Raw genomic sequence first — 26,011 nt, forward strand, 5'->3', positions numbered from 1 at the left:
TTGCTGTCTGGTCACCTTAGTCTAGCTGTTATGGTTGCAGAGAAACCCATCAAAATGTGACTTGAAGATAATTGTTGCCCAGGCTCCCAGCACAGGCATAATCCAGCCAGGGGTCTGCGTGCCCTGAGCCCTGGGGAGCCCTTCATAGCCCCCCAGCACCCAGCCCAGCCCCTGATTGGCTGCTCCAGCCTCCTCTATGCAAATGAACCCCTATCCCCTGACGCGAACGAGGGTGCAGGTGGCCCCTTGGGGGGAGGGGAACTTCAAATGTTCCTGGGGTGACAGTTAAACCGACATCACTGACTCCAGGGGTGCAGGGGGGAGGGGTTGAGCTCAGGGGGCCCCTCAGGGGCTAGAGAGGGGGGAATTCAGGATGGGGCCAGGGATGGGGGAGGGAGGAGCTTGGGAGGAGGGATCAGTTGGAGAGGGGAGGATTTGGGGGGGTCAGTTGGTTGACGGGAGCTTGGGAGGGGTGTTAATTGTGAAGGGGGTTTTGTAGGGTTCCCAGCTGTCTAATCAGAAAAACCCAAACACCCTTGCCCTGCCCCTGCCCCACCCCTTCACTGAGACCCCATCACTGCCCTGCCCCTTCTCTGAGGCCTCGCCCCCGCTCACTCCATCCCCCCCACCCTCACTCACTTTCACTGGGGTGGGGCACGGGGTGCAGGCTCTGGGTTAGGGCTGAGGGGTTCGCAGTGTGGGAGGGGGCTCTGGGCTGAGCCTGGGGAAAGGGGCTAGGGTGCAGGAGGGGGCTCAGGGCTGGGGTTGGGGTGCAGGAGGGGCTCAGGGTGCAGGACGGGATGTGGGGTGCGGGATCTGGGAGGGAGTTTGGGTGTGTGGGGGGGCTCAGGGCTGGGGTGCAGGAGGGGTTTGGGGTGCAGGACGGGATGTGGGGTACGGGATCTGGGAAGGAGTTTGGGTGGGGGGCTCAGTGCTGGGGTTGGGGTGCAGGAAGAGGCTCGGGCTGTGGGCTCGGGTGTGGGGTACGGGATCTGGGAGGGAGTTTGGGTGTGAAGGGGCTCAGGGCTGGGGGTTGGGGTGCAGGAAGAGGCTCAGGGTGCAGGCTTGGGTGTGGGGTGCAGGATCTGGGAAGGAGTTTGGGTGGGGGGGCTCAGTGCTGGGGTTGGGGTGCAAGAAGAGGCTCAGGGTGCAGGCTTGGGTGTGGGGTGCAGGATCTGGGAAGGAGTTTGGGTGGGGGGGCTCAGTGCTGGGGTTGGGGTGCAGGAAGAGGCTCAGGGTGCAGGCTTGGGTGTGGGGTGCAGGATCTGGGAAGGAGTTTGGGTGGGGGGGCTCAGTGCTGGGGTTGGGGTGCAGGAAGAGGCTCGGGGTGCGGGCTCGGGTGTGGGGTGCAGGATCTGGGAGGGAGTTTGGGTGTGGGGGGGGCTCAGGGCTGGGGTGCAGGAAGAGGCTCGGGGTGCAGGCTCGGGTGTGGGGAGCAGGATCTGGGAAGGAGTTTGGAGGGGGCTCAGGGCTGGGGTTGGGTGCAGGAAGAGGCTCGGGGTGCAGGCTCGGGTGTGGGATCTGGCCGGGTGGCACTTACCTCGGGTGGCTCCGAGTCCCAGTCGGCGGCGAATCGGGGCTGAGACAGGCTCCCTGCCTGCCCTGGCTCTGCGCTGCTCCTGGAAGCATCCAGCACGTCCCTCCCTGCAACCCCTTGCGGGGGCAGGGGGTCTCCGCGCGCTGCCCTTGCCTACAGGTACCGCCCCCGCGGCCAATGGGAGCTGCAGAGTCGACGCTCACGGTGGGGGCAGCACGTGGAGACCCCCTGCAAACCTCCCCGCCTAGGGACCGCAGGAAGGGACAGGCTGGCTGCTTCCGGGAGCGGTGTGGGGCCAGGGCAGCCAGGGACCTGCCTCAGCCCCACTGCGCCACCGGTCTCTTAGTGGCTGATCTCCCGGTTTGGCTTTAGGAGCCTCCAGGAGATCGAGCCCGATTCTGGGAGATTCCCGGCCAAACCAGGAGGGTTGGCAACCCTAGTGGGGGTTAGTTGGATGAGGGAGGGGGAATTTGGGGGGTCAGTCAGTAGAGGGGAGGGGCAGTCAGTTATAGGAGGGGCTAATTTGAGAGTGGGGGAAAGAGGGGTTAAGCCAGGGGAGGGGTATCAATTGGGGAGGGGAAGGGGGACAGCTGGACAGGAGTTGGGGAGGGGGTTAGTCAGGGGAGGAAATGGGGAGTTTGGAGGGGGCTGGTGGAGGGATTTTGGGAGGGGGTCAGTGAAGAATCAGTTTGTGACCACCACGCTCCTCACGTCATGGGCCCTGACTGCAGTGCGCTGCTGTGTTTGTGCTGCACTGGGCCATGGAGCCGGCGCTGGGGCTCCCTGCTCACACTGGGGGGTCTGCGGGTTGGGCTGGAGCAGCCTGGGGGAGGGCAGGGCTGGTGCTACCATTAAGGCAAACTAGGCGGTTGCCTAGGGCGCCAAGAATTGGGGGCGCCAAAAAGCGGTGCCCCCAATTTTTTTTTACAGCGTTCCTGGGCCGCTCCACTTCTCCTGCCTCCCAGGCTTGCAGCGCCAAAAGCATGGGAGGGGAGGAGAATTAGAGCGGGGGCGGCGTGCTCGGGGAGGAGGTGGAGCAGACGTGAGCTGGGGTGGGGAGCTGCTGCATGGCTCCCTGGGGGTGGGGAGCTGCTGTGGGGGGGGGCGCCTCAGGGCAGGTGGGGGGAAGCTGTCACGGGGGGGGGGGGTGCGCCTCAGGGTGGGGTAGGGAGCTGCCGCAGGGCTGTGGGGGGGGGGCGCAAGGTGGAAGTTTCACCTAGGGCGCGAGACTTCCTTGCACCGGCCCTGGCGGAGGGACATGCCTTGTGTCTATGTAAATCCTGAAAACATGGCACGGGGGCGCAGAGTCCTGGTCTGACTCATTAGCGAGGGAGCAGCATCCTCGGCCCAACTCTCTGCTCCATGCTGCTGCCACGGGGGTATTTGGGAGCTGCCAGGGTTTGAGGGGAGCAGCCTCCCAAATACCCCCGTGGGACAGCAGCTCCGTCCACCACAGATCCAGCTTCCTTTGCTGCAGGAAAACACCACAGGGTAAGGCTGAAGGAGGAGTGGGTGAGGGCAGATAACTGCATGGACCTGGAGGGTTACCCCATAGCTCTGGATAGTTCAGATACACTGTCCATACATTGAATTGTCTGAGGTTCCCTCATCACTAGATTCAGATGGAGTTTGGCAGTTGTGAGGATGGTTTATTATGGCATGCCATTAAATGGAGTGTGTGATTATGGTAGTGTTTCCCAAAGTGTATGGCACAACTCCCCGATGAAGGCATGGGGTTAAAAGACGAGTCCTGGGGGCACATACACATCTCAACTGTTCCCTAGTGTTCGCTTTCATTTTTTTAAAAAGTAAGTCTAGCTGTTATGGCTGCAGAGAAACCCAACAAAATGTGACTTGAAGATGATGCAGTGTTGTCTGTCTGAGTCTGCAGAGACCCTGAAGTAAGAGGTTGGAGAGGTGTGAAGTGCCCCTTTCATTTCAGTGGGGACTGACTCAAATGCCAGTGATGCTGTTTTAAAAGTCAGCACTGTGAACTATTTTGCTGCTCAAAGCATATAAGAAAGAGGAGGAAGTATATTATGAAGATCTAAAATATGGCTAGGCCTTTAACACTAGATGGCGGTAATAGTGAGTGGGGGGGAGAGGTAGTGTTTGATTTCAGTTTACTGAAGGGGGCCTCAGTTTTCAGAAGTTAAGGAAAGACTGGCTCATGGTGAATCTTGTATGGGATTTTGCAGTGATAAGGCTGATTTAATATAGGATGTTGTTATATGGAGTTTGACAATTATTAATGAATTTGCATGTTTTTTTTTAAATATTCTTTTGTAGGCATAAGGGTTTGATTTTCAAACTGAGCCTCCAGTTTCACTGCTGAAATTTTGCATCCACAATAAATTGTGGCCCACAATTTTTTCCCACAAAATTGTTGGTAAATTAACTGAGGAAGCAAATTTGCACCTGCTAAACTGGAGGGTCAGTTGGAAAATCAGGTTAATAGTTACAGCTTATAAGAATCGGAAATACTTTTGGCCCTCTGGTGGGAAACAGGCTGGCTTACCAGCCCCACACTGCATAGTGCATGTGCACAGTTCCCCTGCCTGTTGGAATCTTCTCATTTATAGCCTGTTCTTGTCTATGGTCTCTGAGTGCCTTCTGCACTTGTGAAGCTGGGGGTGGGGTAAACAAAATTTTCCTCACAGTAAATTGCAGTGATCAAGTGTGTGGTTCATGCAAAATTAATCAGTTGGACCGAACCCCTATGATGCTGTTGGGAGAGTGATGAAGAAAAAGGTTGCCACTGTATTATAAGGAACATGGAATTAGGCAAGAATGCTGAAATCCATGATAAATAAAGGTGAAGAGTCAACATCCTGTTGGTGTGGGAAAGGGTAATGCATTATACTAAGGGGTCTATCCATTTCTCTCATTTGAAATGATCCCTTATCCCCATGAACTGTTCCTCTTAGGATAATTTTGCTGTAAAAAGTCACCTATGAACATTATAATGAATCAACATCCAGTGACTATGAAGCAAAGAATTGTATTAATTTTATTTTGTTTTTTGGTATAAGTTGTTTTGTCCTTATGCGATGATGAATTTTCAACAGCATTAAAGCAGTATGCAAGGCTAGTTCGCTAGTAGACATTAGTAACTGCGTCTAAAAGTATGCGTAGCACTCTGACCCCTGGATTAATCAACTGAAATATATTACAAGAAGAAAATAAAACCCTTCATGTTTGAAGTAACCAGCTTTAAGCTTTTCTTCCCTGCCCCAACACACGTTTTATCAAATTAATAATAATAATCACAACAATAACTTGCCATTCTTTAATGTTTTCCATTAGAGAAATGAACATTATTGAATTAAGCATCATAACCCACAGACAGGTGGGTCAGATTCATTATCCCTTATTTTACAAAGGACAAACTGAGGCATAGGGAGGGATCGGGGAAGTGAAATTACCTAAAGTAACAGAGCAGGTCAGTGGCAGAGCTAGGCCAGAACCCAGGAATCACTATTCTAAGTACCTCTGGCCCACTAGCCCACATTCCCATCTCAGAACTAGGAAGAGAACCCACGTGTCCTAGTCTTTAGCCATCAAGACCATCCAGCCCCCGACAGATAGAGAAGAGAGAGTGAGGTGCTGCTCTGTGCCAGGAGCCCCTTCTTGTTAGACTTCTTTTAGAATCCTAGTTCTTTTCATTGGATTATTTTCAGCACTGGAACCCTGAGCTGCTCTACAAGTTACCGTCTAGATGGTTTATTCCACCCATTACTTTTAGGAGCCTAGTCATCAGGAAACATGGTAATGGGGGAAGTGAGTAGATGGCATAAGCAAAATGGAGCAAAGATGAGGAGACAGACCACAGGTGGGGGTGAACAGAGTACATGGAATGGAGGACAGAGATAGCACTACAAGTGAGCCATCAATGGAATGGGATTTGGTAATTTCTGATCATGGTACACTGTCCCAATTATAACAGGGGCCAGAAATGAATATAACCCTTTATCTGGAATGACACTGTCCAGCTTTTCTAGTAAAACAGAGTTTGTTGGGCAAAATACGATTTCATGGTATGGTGTATCCTACCCTTTGAGTTTAGCTGCCTGGGTCAGGGTATGGATACTTGAATTAGTAGGAGAGTTGATCTGTTTTGGGAGTGAATTAATTGGTTATTGGATGTCACCTTGGCTCTGGTGAAATGTATCTGTGGTTTGAGCATTCAAAAGCCTAAGACTTGATTCTCTTACAATTAAAAAAAAAAGATTTTCATTCTGAAGTTATGAACGGTGCCTGATAGCTTCATAGATGAAATTACATATTTGTTTGAAGTTGGATTTTTTTCATGTCTGTTTTTAAATCAGAAGAATGTTCATTTTCCTGTCTGATCACATGTATATCCCATTTAAGCGGATTGTCTGCATGTTTATTTCATAGTAAATGCTTCCTTTAGGCTCTCCAGAGCCTGTTCTTTGGTTATTTTTTGCCAGTCTGCTGGGAGATTGGCTGGTTTAGCACCATACTCCTTAGCAAACTGTTGATTGAACTCCTTAAAAACAAATTTCCAGTAATCAGAAGCAGTAATGCTAGGATCTGGCTGAATGCGCCAATGCGGGTAATATTGACGATAATCTTTATAAGGATGATCCTTCCAATCTGTGTCTGAATTTCTAAATTCAGTGTTGGAAACCACATCAGAAGAACATAGAGAATAGGTAAGCTTTTCTGTTACCAGATTTTGGTATCTTCCTAGCCCTTGAGGACGATGTACTGATGCAAAATGCTCCTTATGATCCCCTCCTCCTGCTTCGCAGGGGACTTTACAGAACGGACACTGCTTCCCACAGCCAAACACTCGCTTGAAGATTTCATCCTGGGGCTTCAGTGGCAGATGGAAGAGCTTTGATTTAATTTCCAAATCTTTCAATTCAGCTAGTATTTGTTTCTGAAGATCAGGAAGGAAGGTTTGAATAAAAGTAGAAAATTGATCTGGATCTGCTGTGTTTTTAAACTGTATCCCCACCAAGCTATCCTTGGAAATGACTAGGTCCTTCTGCAGCACTTTACAAAAGGTGTTTAGAAAAGCTGAGACTGTCGTAACACTTTCATCTTTGGCTTTCTCCAGGGCATCCCTGACTTTCTTTATTATCGTGGATAGAATTTCTTCCTCCAGATCTTCCAAATCCTCAGCCTCTCTGTAGTAATCTAATATGTGCCTCCATATCCAAGCTTTGACAAACTTTTCATAGTTGAGAATGTATTTCACATAGTTGTTGAAGTTCCCATCTTCTAACAGCTTCTTCTGCACAGTGAACTGGAAAAAGCTCCGGCTAGCATATTCAATAGACTGTCCGCTGCTGAGAATGTCATCCACTATTTCCAGTCCGAGTCTTTTGCTAACATAATCCATTAAGGCAGGTTTGAGACACTGATCACAGAACTCCTTGGCTCTATTTTGTCGGGCATCTTTTTCCAAGTAATGGTCTCGAAATGTAGAGAAATACTGAGGTTTCAGCTTCTCCAGTCGTTGCTGAGGATCATTTTCCTTGAGAAAATCTTCATGCATCTTCTGAAATGCATGAGCGGCTTCCCCCAAAATGTGAAGTTTCAGATCAACTTCAAAGCAAACAGAAGTCTGCAGTTTTTTCACTTCCTCCTGTTGAAGTTTCTCATTGATCAAATGCAACAATTCTCTGCAATAGGTTTCATCATAGTCTGCCTTGGAATAGACTCTCTCTTCAATGTAACTATTACATTGGGCCATCAAGGATTCAGCAAGTTTTTCTATTTTCTGTGACCGTTTTTTTGTAAACCAATGTTTCACAGCTGAGGTAAATGAAAAGTCTAAATATTCAGTTCTCATTGTGAAAGACTTAATTCTATAATTCATCAAGCTTCCTGCTTTTTGTATCTTCTGATTGACAGAACTCCCTCTGTTATCCAGGTCTTTTCTCAGATGGAACTCTATATCTTCATGAATTTCATGTTTTTGTAAACAAATGGGCGATAATTCTGAAAATGTTTCTTTCCACATTTTTTCAAATTCCATTTCCAATTCTTTATTTTCCAACTTACTTTCTTTTCTCCTGCATTGGTCTAAAAGCATGTCCACTTTCCCTTCAATTACTTTCATGTACTCAGCCTGGATATTGGCTATCTTGTGCTGGCCTTTTTTAATGTGAATGGCTTCCTTACATTTCTTAAATGAATAACTTTCCAGCTCAGTTTTCAGGCTCTTTGCACTTCTGATAAAATCTTCCCTGTACTTTTCTATCAGATGCAGATTTGCTGCCCCGCTTTCAAAATATTGTTTTAAAAGCTCCAGAATTCTCTGTTCTCCACACAGTAGTTTCTGTTGCATTTCATATTGTGACTTATCAGCTTCTAGTTCATCAGGAGAAAGATTCTGAATGGCAGTTTCTTTTTCAGTTATCCAGAGGTGCATTTCCTTGCGGAAATCCCATTCCCACTCAGAATATTTCACAGACAGCTGGTTATAGGCTTCAGCTATGAGGCTGTTTCTAAAGCTGAAGATGAAGTTCTCATGTTTGACAGCATTCCACAGACTCTTGACCCATTCAATAAACTGTGGAATGTCCTTGGGGGTTCTTTTAAGTGAACGGTTCTTTATGAATTCAAACAGATACCTCTTTAACTCATACACTTTTTCACTGTATCCCATATTCACCGGAGCCATGGGAGGGACTCCATGCCACAGTCCAGGGATGTACCAATTGTGTTTTTCCAGATCATACTCCATGATATCAGAAAATTTTATTTCCTTGTTTAATTTTTCCATCTTTGCTGCAGCTTTGATCATTTCATTCAGCTGCTCCAGGAGGTGTTTCCTGTCCCTCATGTTTTGTTCATGCGCAGACACATCACTGACGTTCTGATGCACAAACTGGCAGTTTGGCTTATGCCCTATTTTTTCCATTCTGAGAAAGGCATGGACCACAATTTGCAGAATATCCTTCATTTCGGTGGCATTCTCCATGGCCATGTTAACAATGGTTATGTCACTCAGTCCTATCACCAGTGTGGCCAGCTCATTGTCATGTTGATAACTGTCCTCCAGCTTGGCCAATTCAGGGGCTTTCAAGCCTTCTGTGTCTATCACCAAAATGAAATCACAGCCCAGTTCCTTTTTTAAGATCTCTGTAACTTGAATGAGCAACATGAAGGCTCCTCGTGTACATCGGCCACTGCTCACTGCAAACTGCAGGCCGAACATGGTGTTGAGGAGGGTGGATTTCCCAGTGCTCTGCACTCCCAGCACTGTTAGAACCAGCATTTTGGACCTTCCCCTGAGCTTGGCATGGAGCTGGGTCAGAACATCTGTCACCCACTGCAGTGGGATGTTGGAGGCATCTCCATCAATCAGCTCAATAGGAAACCCTTCCAGCATCAGGTCAGCTGCTATGCCTGGGAGGTGGGTGAATTGTCTTCCACTTTTTAGAATTTTGCCTTCTTTAACCATTGAGTGTTCAGCCTCATAAAACTGCCCCAACTCACGCATGAAATGCTCCACCCCTAAAGAAGTGGAAGATATTAATTTATCTAGTTCTGCCAACCGTTTGGGGTCATCTCCTAAAGACTTGCATTTCTCTTTGTATTCAGCCCGTAGTTTAGAAAGATTCCCCCTAGCAATGTGATCCAACTGAAATTTCATCCATTTCAGGAAATAATGTTTTTCTAATGGAAGTAGATGTTGTATTGCATCAATGAATTTAGTCAAACCATCAGTAAGGTCACATTTATTCTGTTGGTTACGTAATTCCAACGTTTTATCTTTCAGCTGAGATTTATATTTCTCAGCAGGGATATCCCCCTGCCTTCTCATTCGGCACATTTCTTTTTCCACTTTAGCCAGGCTTTTCCATAAGTCCCCTTGGAGCCTCAGCATTTCTTGTTTGTAATATGCCACATCCTTTATTTCTGTGGTGATTTCTTTAACGCAGTTGCTCGCAGTCTGACATTCCACACGGTCTTCATCTATTTGGATTCCTAGTTCACGCGCTATCACAGCCATATCTTCTATACCTGTCCTCTTGGGAGAAGAGTTCATTATGCTTTGTATGGTGGACTGCAGCTTTTCCACAAATTTTGCTTTATTTGTGCTGCTATCTTTCATCAGCATATGTGAATTTTTCAGTTTCAGCACAGGGGCTAATTTGTTAAGGAATGCCAGAGTTTCACTGGATTTCCCAGCCTGGCGGTTGAGAATGAAGTAGTATTTAGTTGTGGATTCTTTCAAAGATGATAATAGAGTGTACTCCCTTTCAGTGATGTTTTCAGCAAATATGAACACAGCTGAGGAGACCTCTGTTAAAAAGCTAAACTGCAGCCAGTGCGATTCAATGTCTCCACGTAGATTTGTAACTGCCACAGGTTCTGAGAAAAGATCCAAATTCTTCCTCCCACCAGGGAAAAACCAGGAAATTTCTATCAACCCATCTGCGATTTCACGAGGGACGTTCCCAGATGACAAATCCTGATGGATAAAGAAATCATGGTGCTGCTGGGAGGGGCTGAGAACCTCATTGAGGAGTTTGGACTTGGAGAAGCTGCAGCTCCCCATCCGCACAAAGGAAATGGTTGGCATTGCTGTGAGCACCAGGCTCTCCTCCATGAACCCTCTGCTCTCTGCCAGGGAGTGTGGCCTCCACTTCCTCACAATGTCCATCATGGCCCACAGCATTAGGGTGCACTTGGGGGTGTCGAGAGAAGGTAACAGCAGAGGGAGGGCAAACTGGCACATGGACATTTTGGACAGGATCTCCTGCTGTAGGAAGCTGTCTGAACAAAGCAGAACGGCACAGAGAAGATCAAGTGGATTCACAGAGACTTTAGTGTCAGAGTCACTAAAAAAGAAAATTTGTTCATCGATACCTTGTTCCTCCTCATCCACCCTGGTTCCTTGATCATGAGGTGCCCCACCCCTAAAGCTTGTGCTTCTGGCTGTCACATTCAAAGCCATGACCTTCCTCAGGAAATGCCATGGTAAATCTCTTAATTTTCGAGGAGTCCAGTCCTTTAAACTTCCTGAGTTGATTTCCAGGACATCATTCATCCTGAGCTTTCTGCTTTCATACTTCTGTAATTTTAACTTGGAAAGAACTTCTCTGAATGCTTTTCTTCTCTCTGTGGAAAAGTGTTAAAATATGAACATAAATTTCAGAGCTGAAAATAGAGGGCTGAATTATCTTATTTGCAAAGGCCACTTGTGCTACCTAGGTGGTGGGAAATGGCCTGAGAGAACCTGTGTAGAATTTCTCCTGAGTAGGAGAACTCTCAACTTGTGGCAAGTTGGCAGAAGTGGCTCCCAGCCCCCAAATCCCTAGCACAGGGAGACATAAGTGGTGTTGTGGAGTGGAGGAGTACTATATCTGATCCTCCCCTGGCATGATGTTTGTTACAGACCTTGCATTAGTGGCATGAACTAGTGTAGGCCCCAGGCTGCTCTAATTTCCACAGGTTCTGGGATGTTGAGGATCAGGGAGATGTAACCGGCTCCCTGCCCTGACCACTCCTCACTACCTCTGAGTTGCAGTGGAATGCAGTGGAGAAGCAGGGTCATTGTGATTTTTGTGATATTGTTTGGCAATTGTTGATTGTGACACTAGGGTAGTGATGCAAAGCTGTAATTAGAGAATGGCAATACATAGAAGTGACAGATACATCAAGGAGCTACACTTCTCATGCGCTTCAATAATTATTTAGATTGCTCTGTATTCTTAGTTTTCCCTCTGTTAGTATGTTGCTGTTAACAGTCAACGATGGACATTAGTGATTTTTTTAATCTTGCCCATGTTCCCAACCTTTCTTCGTTCCTCTCCCATAAAAATGATTTATAGGGACCTATAGACAACTGCAGCCTCACCTGAGGACAAATCCACGTCTTCCATGATACAATGTGCTCTCTTCTTTGGAGAGTCGGGGGTCATAATACCACTCACAAATCAGGCCTTCTCACAGCTCACTGCTATATGCAGCTGCCTTTGTGCCTTCTAGTCTGATATGCACAGTGCGTTACTAACATATCTATCCTGTCTAAAGATTTATACAGTACCCCTCACAGTGGTATCTGAGGACTCCTGCATCTGCTACATCATTAATCCTGGGGTTTTAAATGGAGATGTTCTAAACTACTAAGGACTAAGGCTTAGTGTTTTTGTATGGATTACATTAGCTAAAATATTCAAAGCCATCATAAATCTAATAGTATTGTTAACTAATGAGATGCAATACTAATGACACATGCACATGGAAAATTATATGAGGACTACCTTTGGGAAGGTCTTTTTGCTTTTGTTCTGGGTCTTGCTGAATAGCAACTTCTTGCTCCCGAATTAAAGAATCTAGGAAGAAATCCAAAGGAAAATATATTATCACCATTTAATTACTAAGTCTCTGTATTTACTGAGTAGCAGAAAAAACCACTGCTGAATGTCCTGAGTGCAGAGGTTGTCAGTGTATCAAGGACCATCAGGCAAGAAATAAACAATTTCATCAACACTCTACTAGAAGGAGATGATCTGAGGTTTTGTATTTATCAGACCTTCCTTAGGGGAAAGGTGGGAAGCTGATCTGGGAATTTCCTCTTTTGTGAGACTTAAATTTGACTGCATAAAACCTTTGTTGTTTGTTTTTTTGTTTTGCTTACAGTAATTTAGAAATTAGGCCGAAAGAAGCCTTTTCAAACTCTTAATTTTAATCTAACCGTGTTGGAGTTTTTGCTTTGGTTGGACTATGAGAACATTACTCCAAAATTTGGACTTAAAAGGTCCATGGATGTTGGCTGTATATCCAGTTGCAGTTCAACTGGCTTGCCTCTTCTAACACTGACCTAATACTAAAAAGAACAGGAGTATTTGTGGCACTTTAGAGACTAACACATTTATTTGAGCATAAGCATCTGATGAAGTGGGCTGGGCTGTAGCCCACGAAAGCTTATGCTCAAATAAATTTGTTAGTCTCTAAGGTGCTACAAGTGCTCCTGTTCTTTTTGCAGATACAGACTAACACGGCTGCTACTCTGAAACCTGACCTAATACTGTTATACTCAATTGTACAGAAACTGAACTTTAGGAAATAGTCTTGTAGAACTTGCAGAGAGGAGTTGACTGAAAATCTGAACATACAGTGAGGAAAAGCATGCTGGGAAGAAAGATGGAAATCTACTCATTTCTAAAACTTTTTGTGCTACTACCAGAAAAAATATGATCTTAACCAAAATATTTCACAGATTCAATGCTCAAATTAAACATATAGAAATTAGTTGGTATTGTTAGGATAATAACCTCAGATTCTCTACACAGTATGGTCCTGAACTGACAATCATAGTATTACCATATTGCTAATCATTTTGCTTTGAGTCACTACTCTCTCTCAGTGAAAATAACCAGAGAACTACTGTAACAGTGAGGGAAATACCACACTAACTTTAAAATTCTCAAGTGTTTCCTTTATTTAGCACTTTTTGAGTGGAACTTATTACTCTCCCTTCCCTCAAATTTAATGTGCACTACTAGGGCAAAAAAGTCAATTTGTAAACCCACCTCTGCCTCTAAAAACTGTTCTGCTGCTGCCGTGGCTGACGGACAGCTCCCCACTCAGCAACTGGCTAAATATAGTTTCTCAATTATTATATTTATGGTTTGTATTGCAGTAGCATCTAGGATCCTCGTCTATAATTGGGGCCCCTATCTATTAGCACAGTGGCTGATCCAGCTCCCGCTGAAGCCAGTGGAAAGGCTCCTATCGATTTCAATGGGATATGGATAAGGCCCTTAATGAAGCACTGTCTGGAATATATTTTTCTTCCAGTGTTATAACATTCAGAGAATTATACCAATAAATAGTAATATCTAGTAAAATTGTCAGAACTAGTTCGAAGGTAGTTACCATTATCATTTACAATAATGAGATGCAGTAGCTAGCAGGAAGGGTTGTAAGAGGCAATACCTTTAGGAAGGTCTTTCTCTACCAGCTCTGGTACTTGCGGGGTGTCAACTTTCTCCTCTGGAATAAAACAATTTGGCAAGGGAGCCAAGAGGAAAACTGCACTAAGTGAAATTCTCTTCTCTACAGGTTCTTACACCACACTCATCACAGAAGTATCCAAGCACCTTCCAGCAATGCATTAAGCTGCATGATGCACCTCTGTCAATTGTTTGTTCTCTCGGCCTATCCCCAGAAGTGTGAGCAGGGGTGTGTTTGCTTTTGGATTTTTTAAAAAGAAATATATATTAGAGAGCGCAAGGCCAATGAAAGACACCTTGCACTTTGGCCAGAAGTTGGTGAGGTTTGTGATGGTCCTTAGTTCCTGGGGGGGTTAATTCCACAGTCGTGGGTCAGCCCCTAAAAAAGCTCTGTTCCAGTTTAATTACATCTGTCACTGAATAGAAAAATAAGGTCACTCTCTGCTTCCATTGACAAAGAAATGAGACGGGGAGTTCTTTTACTCTGAAGATAACCTAGAAAAAATGTGTAATGTGAGATGGACATAAGGGTCTGCGATTTGGCTAAATTCCCTTAAATAAACCCCATTGAGATTGTCCTAAGGGCAGACCCTCCAGGGATCTCCCTGTTCTACCAAGAACAGAAATATTCAGAGACAAATTGATAGGAGGGGCTGCTGGTGTTGGGTTATTTTGGTGTTGATATCAGAGTGCTTTCTGCCACTGATGTATAGGATTTGGTATAAGTCCTATTAACGGAGTCATGATGCATAAATTATCTGACAGTGAAGTGGGAAGATAGCACCTTTCTCTCTGCAAGGTGCAAAACATTAGAGTACAGGGGATGGAGGCAGTGAGAGGTATGAGATCTATACACTCAGAAGCTCTCATAAAACTTTTTTAACAAAGTCTGAGCTGTGTATCTAGGATTGAGTTAAAACTGACAGAATGACAGATTATGATGGTCTTCTCAATTAATTCTCCATCAGAAGATAATGTTGTTGTATATTGAATACGTTATCTTTGGGCTTGTCTACACTACAGATATTCACTGAATCTGGATCCATCTTCTAAAATGGTTTATTCCATGTGCAATTCATATCTACACACAACAGGGTTAATGTATGGTTCCTCACTGTGTGGGTTACCTAGCCGGTCTGCATGTGAGCTGGGTTGAAAACAACTGACAGAGTGTAGCCAGGACTTAACATAGTTCCTTTGCTGCATAGACATTTACATTATAATATATATTTCTTAATACAGATCTCTAATTGGAAATGTGGACATATTCAATTTTATGGCTAACACATTCTTTCCTTATGAAAAATAAAATACAACTCCCCATAGCTTAAATATAAATCCTGATCTATACCTGGAAATACAATTTCTAAACACTCCAGAAATTGCTGGCAGGCTGATTCCCCCTTTTTCTGTATCAGAATCAACAATTTTCTTATTTTCTTCTTGGGATCCTCCTCTGTTTTATCCAAGGGATTATACTCCTCCTCTGTGACAATGGATTGGGAGAGTAATTCATCCAAGATGAGTTCTAGGTCTTTTTGAAGAATTTCAATTAACCTTTTTCTTTTGTTGCGTATAATCTCTGAGGGTTTTTCACCAGCAGATGTTTCTAAATCACAAGTCCTAGGACAGAAAAGATTTTTTTTTTTAAATATAAAGAAAAAGGAACAGGATTTGTGAAGCAGCCGTGGTTAGCTTTAATATACTTAGGGTACATCTACACTACAGCGGGGAGTCGGTTTAAGATACGCAAATTCAGCTACGTGAATAGCGTAGCTGAATTCGACGTATTACAGCCGACTTACCCCGTTGTGAGGACGGCGGCAAAATCGACTTCTGCCGCTTTTTGTCGGCGGCGCTTACTACCACCTCCGCTGGTGGAGTTAGAGCGCCGATTCGGGGATCGATTGTCGCGTCCCGACGGGACGTGATAAATCGATCCCTGAGAGGTTGATTTCTACCCGCCGATTCAGGCGGGTAGTATAGACCAGGCCTTAGTCTTGTAGCATTCTTGGAACATTAGCAGGTAATCTGCAAGTTAAACAATTTGAGATGGAGAATAAACACGTTTTCTCCTAAAACGTTTGAGTTGAAAATTGTCACTTCAATTGAAATTTTCCTCTTCTTCAAGTTTGAAAATAAAAGTTGACTTTTTTTCTCTGAAATCATGGGGGGGGGGGACGCTTTCACTTTTTACTTTTCTTCCACTTTTGTCCAATTGGATTTGTTTTTTAAATTAAGATAAAATAGAATTTTTTTCCACCCAAACAAAACAAAAAGGTTCATGACAACTTTAAAATACTAACAACAAGGAGTCTGGTGGCACCTTAAAGACTAACAGATTTATTTGGGCATAAGCTTTCGTGGGTTAAAAAACCTCACTCTTCAGATGAGGTTTTTTTACCCACGAAAGCTTATGCCCAAATAAATCTGTTAGTCTTTAAGGTGCCACCGGACTCCTTGTTGTTTTTGTGGATACAGACTAACATGGCTACCCCCGATACTTAAAATACTAAAAATCTTTTGTTCTCCCCACCATGCAACATGTTCATTTCAACCAGCTGTGCTTTTGAACAGAATACTTCTGTGCTAAAACAACAAAGAGTCTGGTGGCACCTTAAAGACTAACAGATTTATTTGGGCATAAGCTTTCGTGAGTAAAAACCTCACTTCTTTGGATGCATAGAGTGCTAGTTGCTCTATCTAGTGTTCAAGGCTTGTATTACACCATCAAAACTGCTATATATTTAAAAGCCAATGATCCTCAGTATAACTATATTTTGTAGATAATCCCTGCTCCAAAGAGCTTTCAGTTTATTTTTGGGTATTGTACAGCACCGAGCACATATACTGTCAGTTGTAAACAAGTAGGTACTATATTTTGTATCTTGTCTTTTATATGAACTGTATTCCAAGTGCATTACAGTTTTAAATACTGTAATAAAACTATAAAGTTAATATAAAGAAAACAGGGGAAGATAGAATTGAAATGTTTAGAAACAGGGAGAAAAGAGAGATTTTCAGATAAGATCTTAAAACAGGTGAGAAACCTTGATGAGGTAGAAAGTTGCTGGGTGTTCCAGATGGTAGGGACTTGCAGAGAGAGAGAGGCTCTTGCACCACTATACCGTGATTATGGCGGCTGCTAGATGCACAAAAGGATGTAGAGGAAGACAGAGGTTTGAAACATATGGATGGCGGTTCTGAAATGGAACCTGAAATAAACAAGGTGCCAGCGGAACTGTCTGGGAATAGGTATAAGTTGGACATAGATCTGTGGACATTTGAGAAGTCAGCAGGGGCATCAGGCACACTGTATGGAGGAGTCCGGGGAGGTGAGATTAGAGGAGGGAACTGCCATTGCCCAGGCCAGAGGAGATGGACATCTAGATGGGAATCTCAACAGAGGAGGAATCTTAGGGAGGCCATAGAGGGAGTGTCAGTATCCCAAGGGAGAAGGGATGGTGGCCTGTCTGGGACCTTATAGAACGAGGAGCTGGGACTCAGACCAGTCATTGTTGAGGAAGCTGCAAAAGTGTAGGCAACAAAAAATAAGAGGCTTTGTTCACATGCCTGGTTTAAATCCTGGGTGCATCACACAACTTGGAATGAAGTGAAAACCAGGTTTTGTATGGAGAGGTTTGTTCAGCTGTAATGTTGACCCTGTTGACTGTCTAGTAAATATTTTACATAGGGCTGCTGGGGCCACACAAATGTGTTGACTCATTGGTACCCAATGTTACTTGTACAGGAAGCAAAATGGTGTCAAAATAGGATATAACTTTTGAATCACTATGGACCAATTCCTCTGCCTAGTGCACAGGTCTAGCAAATGGGCGGTGGTGGTCTGGGCAATGGGAGCCTTCTACCTACTGATTCAGGCCACCAGTAGACCCCAAAGCAGCTGCATCCCTCTGGCCACCAGTAGACCCCTGAGCAGCTGCATCCCTCAGGCCACCAATAGACCCCCGAGCAGTTGCATCCCTCTGTCCAATGTAGCAGATCTCTGTTGCTGTGGATGCACCACCCCATCTCTACCCATGGAGTACTAATCCACAGCATGTGGGGATTGCAGACCTCCTGTTGAGTGATCTTACCACATCCTTCCCCTGCACAGTAGAACTACACCTGCTCTGTTGTATGAAGGGCCTTCTATGGCTCTTTCTCAGGTTGGAGGACTTGGCTGTATAAGAACTTATACATTGGTGGCATTATGATTGGGGCTGACAAAGCACGTATATTTTCAGATTCAAATTCTGCTCATTCACATCCTTGTGAATCCAGAGAAACTTCACTGGCATAACCACGGATTTACTCTGGTGTGACTGAGATCAGAATCTGGTCCTAACCACACTGACATCAGGGGTATTTTTCTGGATTTACACAGGGCTGACTGAAACCAGAATTCAAGGCTACTACTGAGATTTTCACAGTAGTGCAGGAAATCTCGGAATAGTCTCTAATCACAGCTCATTATAACTGTTCAGAGACATTACCCTTTGGCTGGTGTTCTTGATGGAGTGGCTCCCTCTGGTTCCTTCTCCATAGTCCTCGCTGCCAACAGGTCACCAGCTGGTGCTGACTCCGGCATGTTTCTCCAAGGTCCGATAAGTTCATTTTGGGCTTGTAGGAACAATTGCTCTGGTTCCAGAAAGGAAAGGGTTAAATTTCAGAAAGACAGTTTATTAATCTTAAAGATTCCTAACATATCCTCACAAAAGCCTTTTTAAAACCTACACAAAAGCCTATAATCTATGACCTCTCTAAGGTCATGTATTTGTAACTGTCTTGTTGCTTCTAGTCCAATTAACATTAATCAGATGAGACTAGGGCATGACATGAGTTAGTTACAGCAGGTTTATTTATAACAGAAAATATGAGATTCACAAGCATGTCCCAGTTAGCAACTTCACTTTTCATTGTAGGTGTTTGCTAGCCCATAGTGTGTGTGAGTGTTGACCTACTGTACCTAATACTGCTGAGTTTCTTTCCTTGTCTAATTTGGAAGCTTCTGTCTGGTAAAACCATAGTGCTGAATCTCATACAGTATGTGTTCGTATGATGGGCAAAAAAGGGAATGTGTTGTCACAGACTAAAGGATTCTAAAGGTGATTCTTTTAGAAAGTCTCTCACCATTGTATCTACAGATATAGTGTAATACCGTGCAGACAGGGTGGATGACACCTTAAATGTTTCTTAAACATGGTATGTCCCAACCCCAAATGCCTTATTCTGGCTAACCCTCATTGATTTCATTGGGAGCTTTGGCAGGGCACAAGGCCTAAAGGTTAAATCCCAAAATGTTGAGGATAAATAAACCTTCAGAATTCTCTTTCTCTGAAGTCAGGGGGACTTTTGGGCTCTTCGCTCCTTTCCCTTTCCCTTTCTCCGAGGTTGCAGAAGCTTCTAGGATCTCAGATTCCTTCCCCTTTCCTGAGGATGCAGTGGCTTCTGGGCTCTCTGCTTTATTTCCTTTTGCTGAAGATGTGGTGACTTCTGGACTCTCAGCTCCGTTTCCTTTCTCTGAGGATGTATTGGGTTCTGGGCTCTCAGCTCCGTTCCCTTTCTCTGAAGATGTGTTGGGTTCTGGGCTCTCGGATCTATTCTTTTTCTCTGAGGATGTGTTGGGTTCTGAACTCTTGGCTCCGTTTCCTTTCTCTGAGGATATCTCGGGTTCTGGGCTCTCAGCTCCGTTCCCTTTCTCTGAGGATATGTCAGGTTCTGGGCTCTCAGCTCCGTTCCCTTTCTCTGAGGAAATGTCGGGTTCTGGGCTCTCAGCTCCGTTCCCTTTCTCTGAGGATATGTCGGGTTCTGGGCTCTCAGCTCCGTTCCCTTTCTCTGAGGATATGTCGGGTTCTGGGCTCTCAGCTCTGTTTCCTTTCTCTGAGGATGTGTCGGGTTCTGGGATCTCAGCTCCGTTCCCTTTCTCTGAGGATGTGTTGAGCTCTGGGCTCTCAGCTCTGTTCCCTTTCTCTGAAGATGTGTTGGGTTCTGAGCTCTCAGCTCCGTTCCTTTTCTCTGAGGGCTCAGTAGCTTCTGGGCTCTCAGGAAGATTCTTTTTCACTGACGATATAACCATTTCTGGATCTTCTGGTCCATTCTTTTTCTCTGAGAACACTGCAGCTTCTGGATTCTCAGTTCCATTATTGGGATCTAAAGATTCAAAAAACAATATCAGATAAAATCCTATTCAGATTCTTCAAGATTCTTGATATTCTGGTGTTCTTGACACTAGACTCCAATTTTCCTTCCTTCCAAAATTACACCAGAGTATTTGGAGATAGCACACATCAATAGTAACACAACATAAGTGCAAAGAAGAGATAATATAATATAATTTCTAGAAAGTTCTGAGAGTCATGGGCAGATGAGATGTGATCTACTTTTATATCAAATGAGCACATTGCTTTGATATAGATATATTCTGCAATTATTCACTGGGGATTTCTTTTAAATGAAAAAAGTAATTTATGATAGAGATCCAGGAATGAAACCCTTAAAAGAAATAAACTAGGCTTTTACATTGTCCGTTAGGAAAAATCTAACAGGATTTATCAAAGGGTTTTTAAGAAATTTAAAGCATCTGGACTCCTGAGATCAAATTCTGCCTAGGCTACAAGTGAAAATGAGTCTAGTAACCTGATCCCATCCTGCTCCATTGTAAAAGATTAGACAAAGATATAATAGATGGAGTGATGGATATGAAAGGCTGTTTGGAAGATGACTCTCTTTTAAATTATACAGGATGGTTCAAAAAATCTATAGAAAGGTGTTCGTTCTGTATGAAATTGTAGAAGATTTTTCCTTAAGAGGAGGATCATTCTTTAGAGATAATCTGAAATATTATTTGATCTTAAAAAAAATCCACTAGAAAGAAAATTTTACTCACCGTCTTCTAAATACTCAGAAATTGGTTCTAAGCCTGGAAATGTGTGTTGCAGGTTTTCCAAACAATCTAGAAATTGCTCATGGGCCGATTCTCCCTTTTCGAGTACTGTTTCAATCAGTGTCACCATTAGCTTCTGTGGGTCGTTTATTTGACTCAGTGTGAAGTACTCTCTCTCTGTAATCAGGAGATGGGCATCTACAGCACTCAAGACAGCCTCTGGATCTGTTTGAAGAACATCTGTTAGTTTTCTTCGGGCCTTTCGTATAATGTCTGAGGGCTTCTCATTGGCAGCCATTGCTTCCAAATCGCAAGAGCTGGAATCAAACAACAATAACCACAAAAGAGCATTCTAAGACAGGTCACATTCAGAAATTGATCTTTACAACCGTAAAGGGTGAAAAGGTCTTCATTTTTTTTTAAATGAAAGCTTCCATTCTGAAGAGTTTGTAAATGGCACAAAGCTATGGCTTTGATTCTGAAGGTCCAGGTTTAATTTGCACTGATGACTGTGGTGCCTGCATGTATGCTTATTTACAAATGACAGCTCAGCTAGTAGGTAAACTCCTCTGGTTGTCAGACACTTGGCATGAGCTTTATTTTAGGAGTACACTTAACATTTAGATTGGCATAGCTATGCTGACCTAACCCCTGGTGTAGATGCAGCTAGGTGGATGTAAGAATGCTTCGTTGATCTAGTTACCATTGCTCAGGGAGGTGGAATTCCTACAGTGATGGACAAACCCCTTTTGCCACTGTTGGCTGCATCTACACTGTGGGGTTATTGTAGCATAGCTATGGCATCGCTGTCCTCATAGTGTAGATGTGGCCTAACTTGGGGGATTTGTAGGTAAAATACCATGTAAGCATATGTGATCATGCGCCCTCTAGTGGCGTCCTCAACAAAGCTAAGAGTCTGTTATAGTTAACAGTTCCTTTAGCTTAAAGCAGGGGTCAGCAACCTTTCAGAAGTGGTGTGCCGAGTCTTCATTTATTCACTCTAATTTAAGGGTTCGTGTGCCAGTCATACATTTTAACGTTTTTAGGTCTCTTTCTATAAGTCTATAATATAGAACTAAACTATTGTTGTATGTAAAGTAAATACGTTTTTTTTAAATGTTTAAGAAGCTTCATTTAAAATTAAATTAAAATGCAGAGCCCCCCGGACCGGTGGCCAGGACCCGGGCAGTGTGAGTACCACTGAAAATCAGCTCGCGTGCCGCCTTTGGCACACGTGCCGCAGGTTGCCTACTCCTGGCTTAAAGAATAGAGTGCTGGAAGTGCCAGGTTTGATTCCCACTGATGAACGTGGTCTCCGTGGGTATGTCTACACTGGGATAGAAAAAACGCGGCTGGCCTGGGTCAGCTGACTCGAGCTTACAAGGTTCAGGCTCCGGGGTTGAAAAACTGCTGTGTAGACAATCAGGCTCAGGTAGGAGTCTGAGCTCTAGGACCCTGCAAGGTGGGAGGATCCTAGAGCTCAGGCTCCAGTTTGAGCCCGAACATCTACACAGCATTTTTTCACCCCACAGCCCAAGCCCTGTGAACCCAAGTCAGCTAACCCAGGCCAGCTGTGGCTGCGCCGCGGGTCTGTCATCCCTGTGTAAACATACCCTGTATGTATGAAGCCATGGCCCCTTACCCAGAGATGAATGAACCAGAGGCTGTTGATCAAATTTTGTCCTCTGAAACAGGTGTAACTAGGTCTAAGAGAGTCTTGTGTATAACAGGAGCCAACTTACACCACCTTACATATCACCTCTGAATTTGGCCAAGGGTCACTGCAACCAAGAATTTACAATCCTACAGTTAGATTGTGCCCTTGTCCTGCTTTCCCTCTTCTCTCAAAATACTCCCCACTATAAGTAGTTGCACTATATGTACACAAGTTAGTAACTATACTACTTATGGAAGTAACTTATATAATGAACCCCTACAATGCTAACTGTGGATTGTATATTTGATTTCAATATTCGTAATTCAAAACTCATGCTGTTTGGGCTAGCCATTCAAACAAAAATAATACTATGTTAGTTATATAACTAACCAACAGAGTGAGAATGGGGAAACGTACAATTCAAATCTTGCTTTTAGTGAATAGCTGAGTTAAAACACTTGCTTTTCACAAGAATTGGTGCCAGCAAAGTGTCACTACTAGAATAGTCACAGAAAACTGAGAGCTTTGCAAATATAGTCAAATCAAAATCCACATGACTATTGAAAGAAAACATTTCCCAATAATGGACTTGAATCTCCTCTCACATTTGTACAATTGCCTGATCCAAAGGTCATTGAAGTGAATGGGAGTTTTTCTATTCACTGCTGTCGGCTGTGGTTCGGGCCCTAAATCAAGAATAACTCAATTCAAGTCAGTGTAGTCACACTGATTTTACACCAGAGTGGAAGCAGGATCAGGCCCACTGTCTCAAATCTAGTAACACTTGAGTTGGGACTCTTAGGGATTTGGTTCAGAGGGAAGAGGTCTGCACAAAAACAGAGACAAGAATGTGCCAGTGCTGGGGATTTCCATGGCAATAACACTCAAATCTGTCATAACATATAATTTTTTTTAAATTGACCCTCATCACTCTCACAACCTAGTCCAGTTCTGCTCTCTGACTGGACACCAGTCCGTTGTGATGGGATCCCATGTGCTGCTAAGCTGTCTTGGTTTGAGCAGTAATTGTTTGCTGTCCTAGCTCTGGGTTACTCCCTAGGTGCAGATCCTGTGTCTGACAGCCTTCTTGGCAATGGGACCTGCAGTTTGAATATCTAGACCCCCAAACCAATGCCACAGCCCTTCCAAGCTCCTCAGTTGCTTAAACACATTCCCTCCTCAGTCCCACTGGCTGTGTGAGCTCTGGTTTCCTAGTTGCACGCTTCAGGGACAACGTGGCAGAAAAGCAAGGGAAACAGGCTCAGCAAAGGAATTTCTTAAACACACACACACACACACACACACACACACACACACATATTTGACTCATAAAATGCACAAAACAGTTACAGATCTATGGAAAACAACAAACTCCTGGATGTAAGCCCCCCGCCCCCCAGTCTAGTCTCACTCTTTTGTGATCCGCTGGGTTTTATCCTTGGCTTTAGCTAAGATCCATCCTGCCTTCACCCCTCCTTCTGGGGGTAAAACTGCAGCTGTCCCATGGGCCATGTTTTGAGCGGGGAGGAAAGTCCAGTCTCCCCCACCCCCCTGGCTGTGAAGACAGCCCATTCAGAGGCAAAGGAGAAGGCTCTGGCTGGTAGTAACCCCATTGTTTGACCCAGGGAGGGCCATTCAATGCGGAGGACCCCTTGATTGGTTTGTCACACTCTTCTAGACCGAGCTTCTCACTAGGTGTTAAATATCTGCTCCCGAATAGATGATCTAATTCACAGTGCCAGTTACAGTTACAAACAGGATCTCATAAAGTCAAATGGAAATCCCCAACAGGACACAGATATTCATAGATTCATAGATTCTAGGACTGGAAGGGACCTCGAGAGGTCATTGAGTCCAGTCCCCTGCCCACATGGCAGGACCAAATACTGTCTCCAAATATTCTCCAGACTATCTCAGTCACTATCCGAGTTCTCAATAGCACACTGGAAACTAGTGAAAACAATCTGATAAGCAGGAACTGTATTATCAGCCGTTGCCTTTCTGAATACTGCAAAAGGTCCTTTTTCTAGATTAAAATCTTACTGCACTGGGTTATGTAGATTTATCACAAGGGGACAAATTCTGCGCTCCTTTCTCAGTTTGTACTCTGTCCTTATTCAGGGAAACTCTTGATTTAAAAAAAAATCATGATTGGATGTTTTTTCTAAAAGCTATGATCTAATCCAAACAGGAATTATTTCAGGGAAGTTATATGGCCTGTGCCGGGGTGGCCAAACCGTGGCTCGTGAGCCGCCTGCGGTTCTTTTACAGTTAAAGTGCAGCTTTCGGAGCCCCCATTGCCCACCCCATTCTATGCCTGCCAGACTGTTTGGGGGAGCTCGGGGCTTCTGCCACAAGGTGGTAGGGCTAAGGGCTTCTTCTCAATGAGCCCCCTGCCACACCCCACACCCCTCCTGCACCCCAACCCCCTTCCCTGAGCCCCCTCATACACCCTGCACCCCTCCTCTGCCCCAATCCCTTTCCCTGAGCCTGATCCTGCACACCGCACCCCCTCCCACACCCTGCACTCCCTCCCACACCCCAATCCCCTGCCCCAGCCCTGAATACAATTTCCCCACCCAGATGTGGCCCTCGGCCCAAAAAGTTTGCCCACCCCTGCCCTAATCCCACCACCCCGCCACAGAGCTGACGCCCCGAGCCCTGGCAGGCATGCCCCGGCTCTCAAACTTCTGAAGATTGTTGTATGTGGCGCAGAGGGACAGTAAATTTTCCCATCCCTAGCCTGTTCTATACAAGTCAGACTAGATGATCACAGTGGTCCCTTCTGGCATTAGAATCTCTTAATTAAATCAATCTGGTAAAATACGAGAGAGAGTTTCAGGATTTACCCCACTGATCTTGATTAGAATTAGTCCCCTGGAATGAAGAATCGTTCCTACCTTCCATTCCCCATTAGAATCAAGAGAGTGATGAGATATCTGCTGCCAGTGAGGTTTCTTATCTCATTCCTTATGTGAAGAGAGGGAGAGTGGAGTAAACGAAACTGAAACTAAGTGCTGGGAAAGCAGCCAAGTGGAAACCTGGTTGGCATTCTAAGGAATGAATTTCAGACAAACCATCCAAATGATCTTCCTCACGAATGAGACTGAGACCTTTATTGACAATAAAAGTGCCCCAGCTAGGGGCAGCAACCCCAAAGAAGCTCATAGGGTACAGCACAGAGATACCAGCCTGCTCTGCAGAACATATTGTAGGGGATAATCCAGCATCCCCGCACCAATAATCCAGGTTAAGGGGGTGGGTAGTAGGGAGAGCTGGATATGACCAGGTCCAGGTGCCACGTTGAAGGGCTCATTGTAAATACACACACACACACACACACACACACACACACAGATCTTTTAGAGTAACTGGATCTAATAGATTGTTTCCATCTCTTATCTTTGAGACTTACACCTCTACCTCAATATAACGCTGTCCTCGGGAGCCAAAAAATCTTACTGCATTATAGGTGAAACCACGTTATATTGAACTTGCTTTGATCCACTGGAGTGCGCAGCCCCCCCCCCCCCCCCCCCCCCCGAGCACTGCTTTACCGCGTTATATCTGAATTCGTGTTATATCGGGTCGCGTTATATCGGGGTAGAGGTGTACTTTAAAATCATTTATACTCTGAAATGTGACTCTGTAAAAGGGCACGATAGGCTTCAGAACTGGTTTTTTTCAGGGACTCCAGGTCAAATTTAAGAACTTCAGAATGGCCAGACTGGGTCAGACCAATGCTCCATCTAGCTCAGTATCCTGTCTGTCGACAGTGATCACTGTCAGATGCTTCAAAGGGAATGGACAGAGTAAGGCCTTGTCTACATGGCCACTTTACAGTGCTGAAACTTTCTCGCTCAGGGGTGTGAAAAAACACCCCTCTGAGCGATGCAAGTTTCAGCGCTCTAAAGTGGCCGTATAGATAGTGCACCAGCGCTGGGAGCTATCCCCCTTGTGGGGATGGGTTTTTTTATGGCGAT

General features: G+C 44.9%; 2 protein-coding genes across 4 annotated transcripts in view; both read right to left on the minus strand.

Annotated features, from left to right (window-relative positions):
- The window catches only part of LOC135983306 (olfactory receptor 5AR1-like), a 37,336-nt gene extending 26,803 nt beyond the window's left edge, over nt 1-10,533 (minus strand). The window contains exon 1 of the mRNA XM_065594199.1: nt 10,394-10,533. The gene's annotated coding sequence lies outside the window, so the exon portion shown is untranslated. The remainder of the gene's footprint in view (nt 1-10,393) is intronic.
- LOC135983305 (interferon-induced very large GTPase 1-like) lies at nt 4,813-25,028 on the minus strand. Of its 3 annotated transcripts, none has more exons than XM_065594194.1 (8): nt 24,929-25,028; nt 20,375-20,688; nt 18,805-19,638; nt 17,982-18,126; nt 14,837-15,108; nt 13,469-13,525; nt 11,791-11,862; nt 4,813-10,645 (listed from the first exon to the last, which is right to left on the minus strand). In XM_065594194.1, the coding sequence occupies exons 1-8, from the start codon at nt 24,940-24,942 to the stop codon at nt 5,928-5,930; spliced, it is 6,426 nt and encodes a 2,141-aa protein (XP_065450266.1). In that variant the 5' UTR covers nt 24,943-25,028; the 3' UTR covers nt 4,813-5,927. The 3 variants fall into 3 exon arrangements, with proteins under 3 accessions (XP_065450266.1, XP_065450267.1, XP_065450268.1); XM_065594195.1 differs by having other exon boundaries at nt 24,878-25,004; XM_065594196.1 differs by lacking the exon at nt 13,469-13,525.
- Between the last annotated feature and the right edge of the window lie 983 nt (nt 25,029-26,011).

This window comes from Chrysemys picta, chromosome 4 (assembly GCF_011386835.1).
Source record: "Chrysemys picta bellii isolate R12L10 chromosome 4, ASM1138683v2, whole genome shotgun sequence".
NCBI lineage: Eukaryota > Metazoa > Chordata > Testudines > Emydidae > Chrysemys > Chrysemys picta.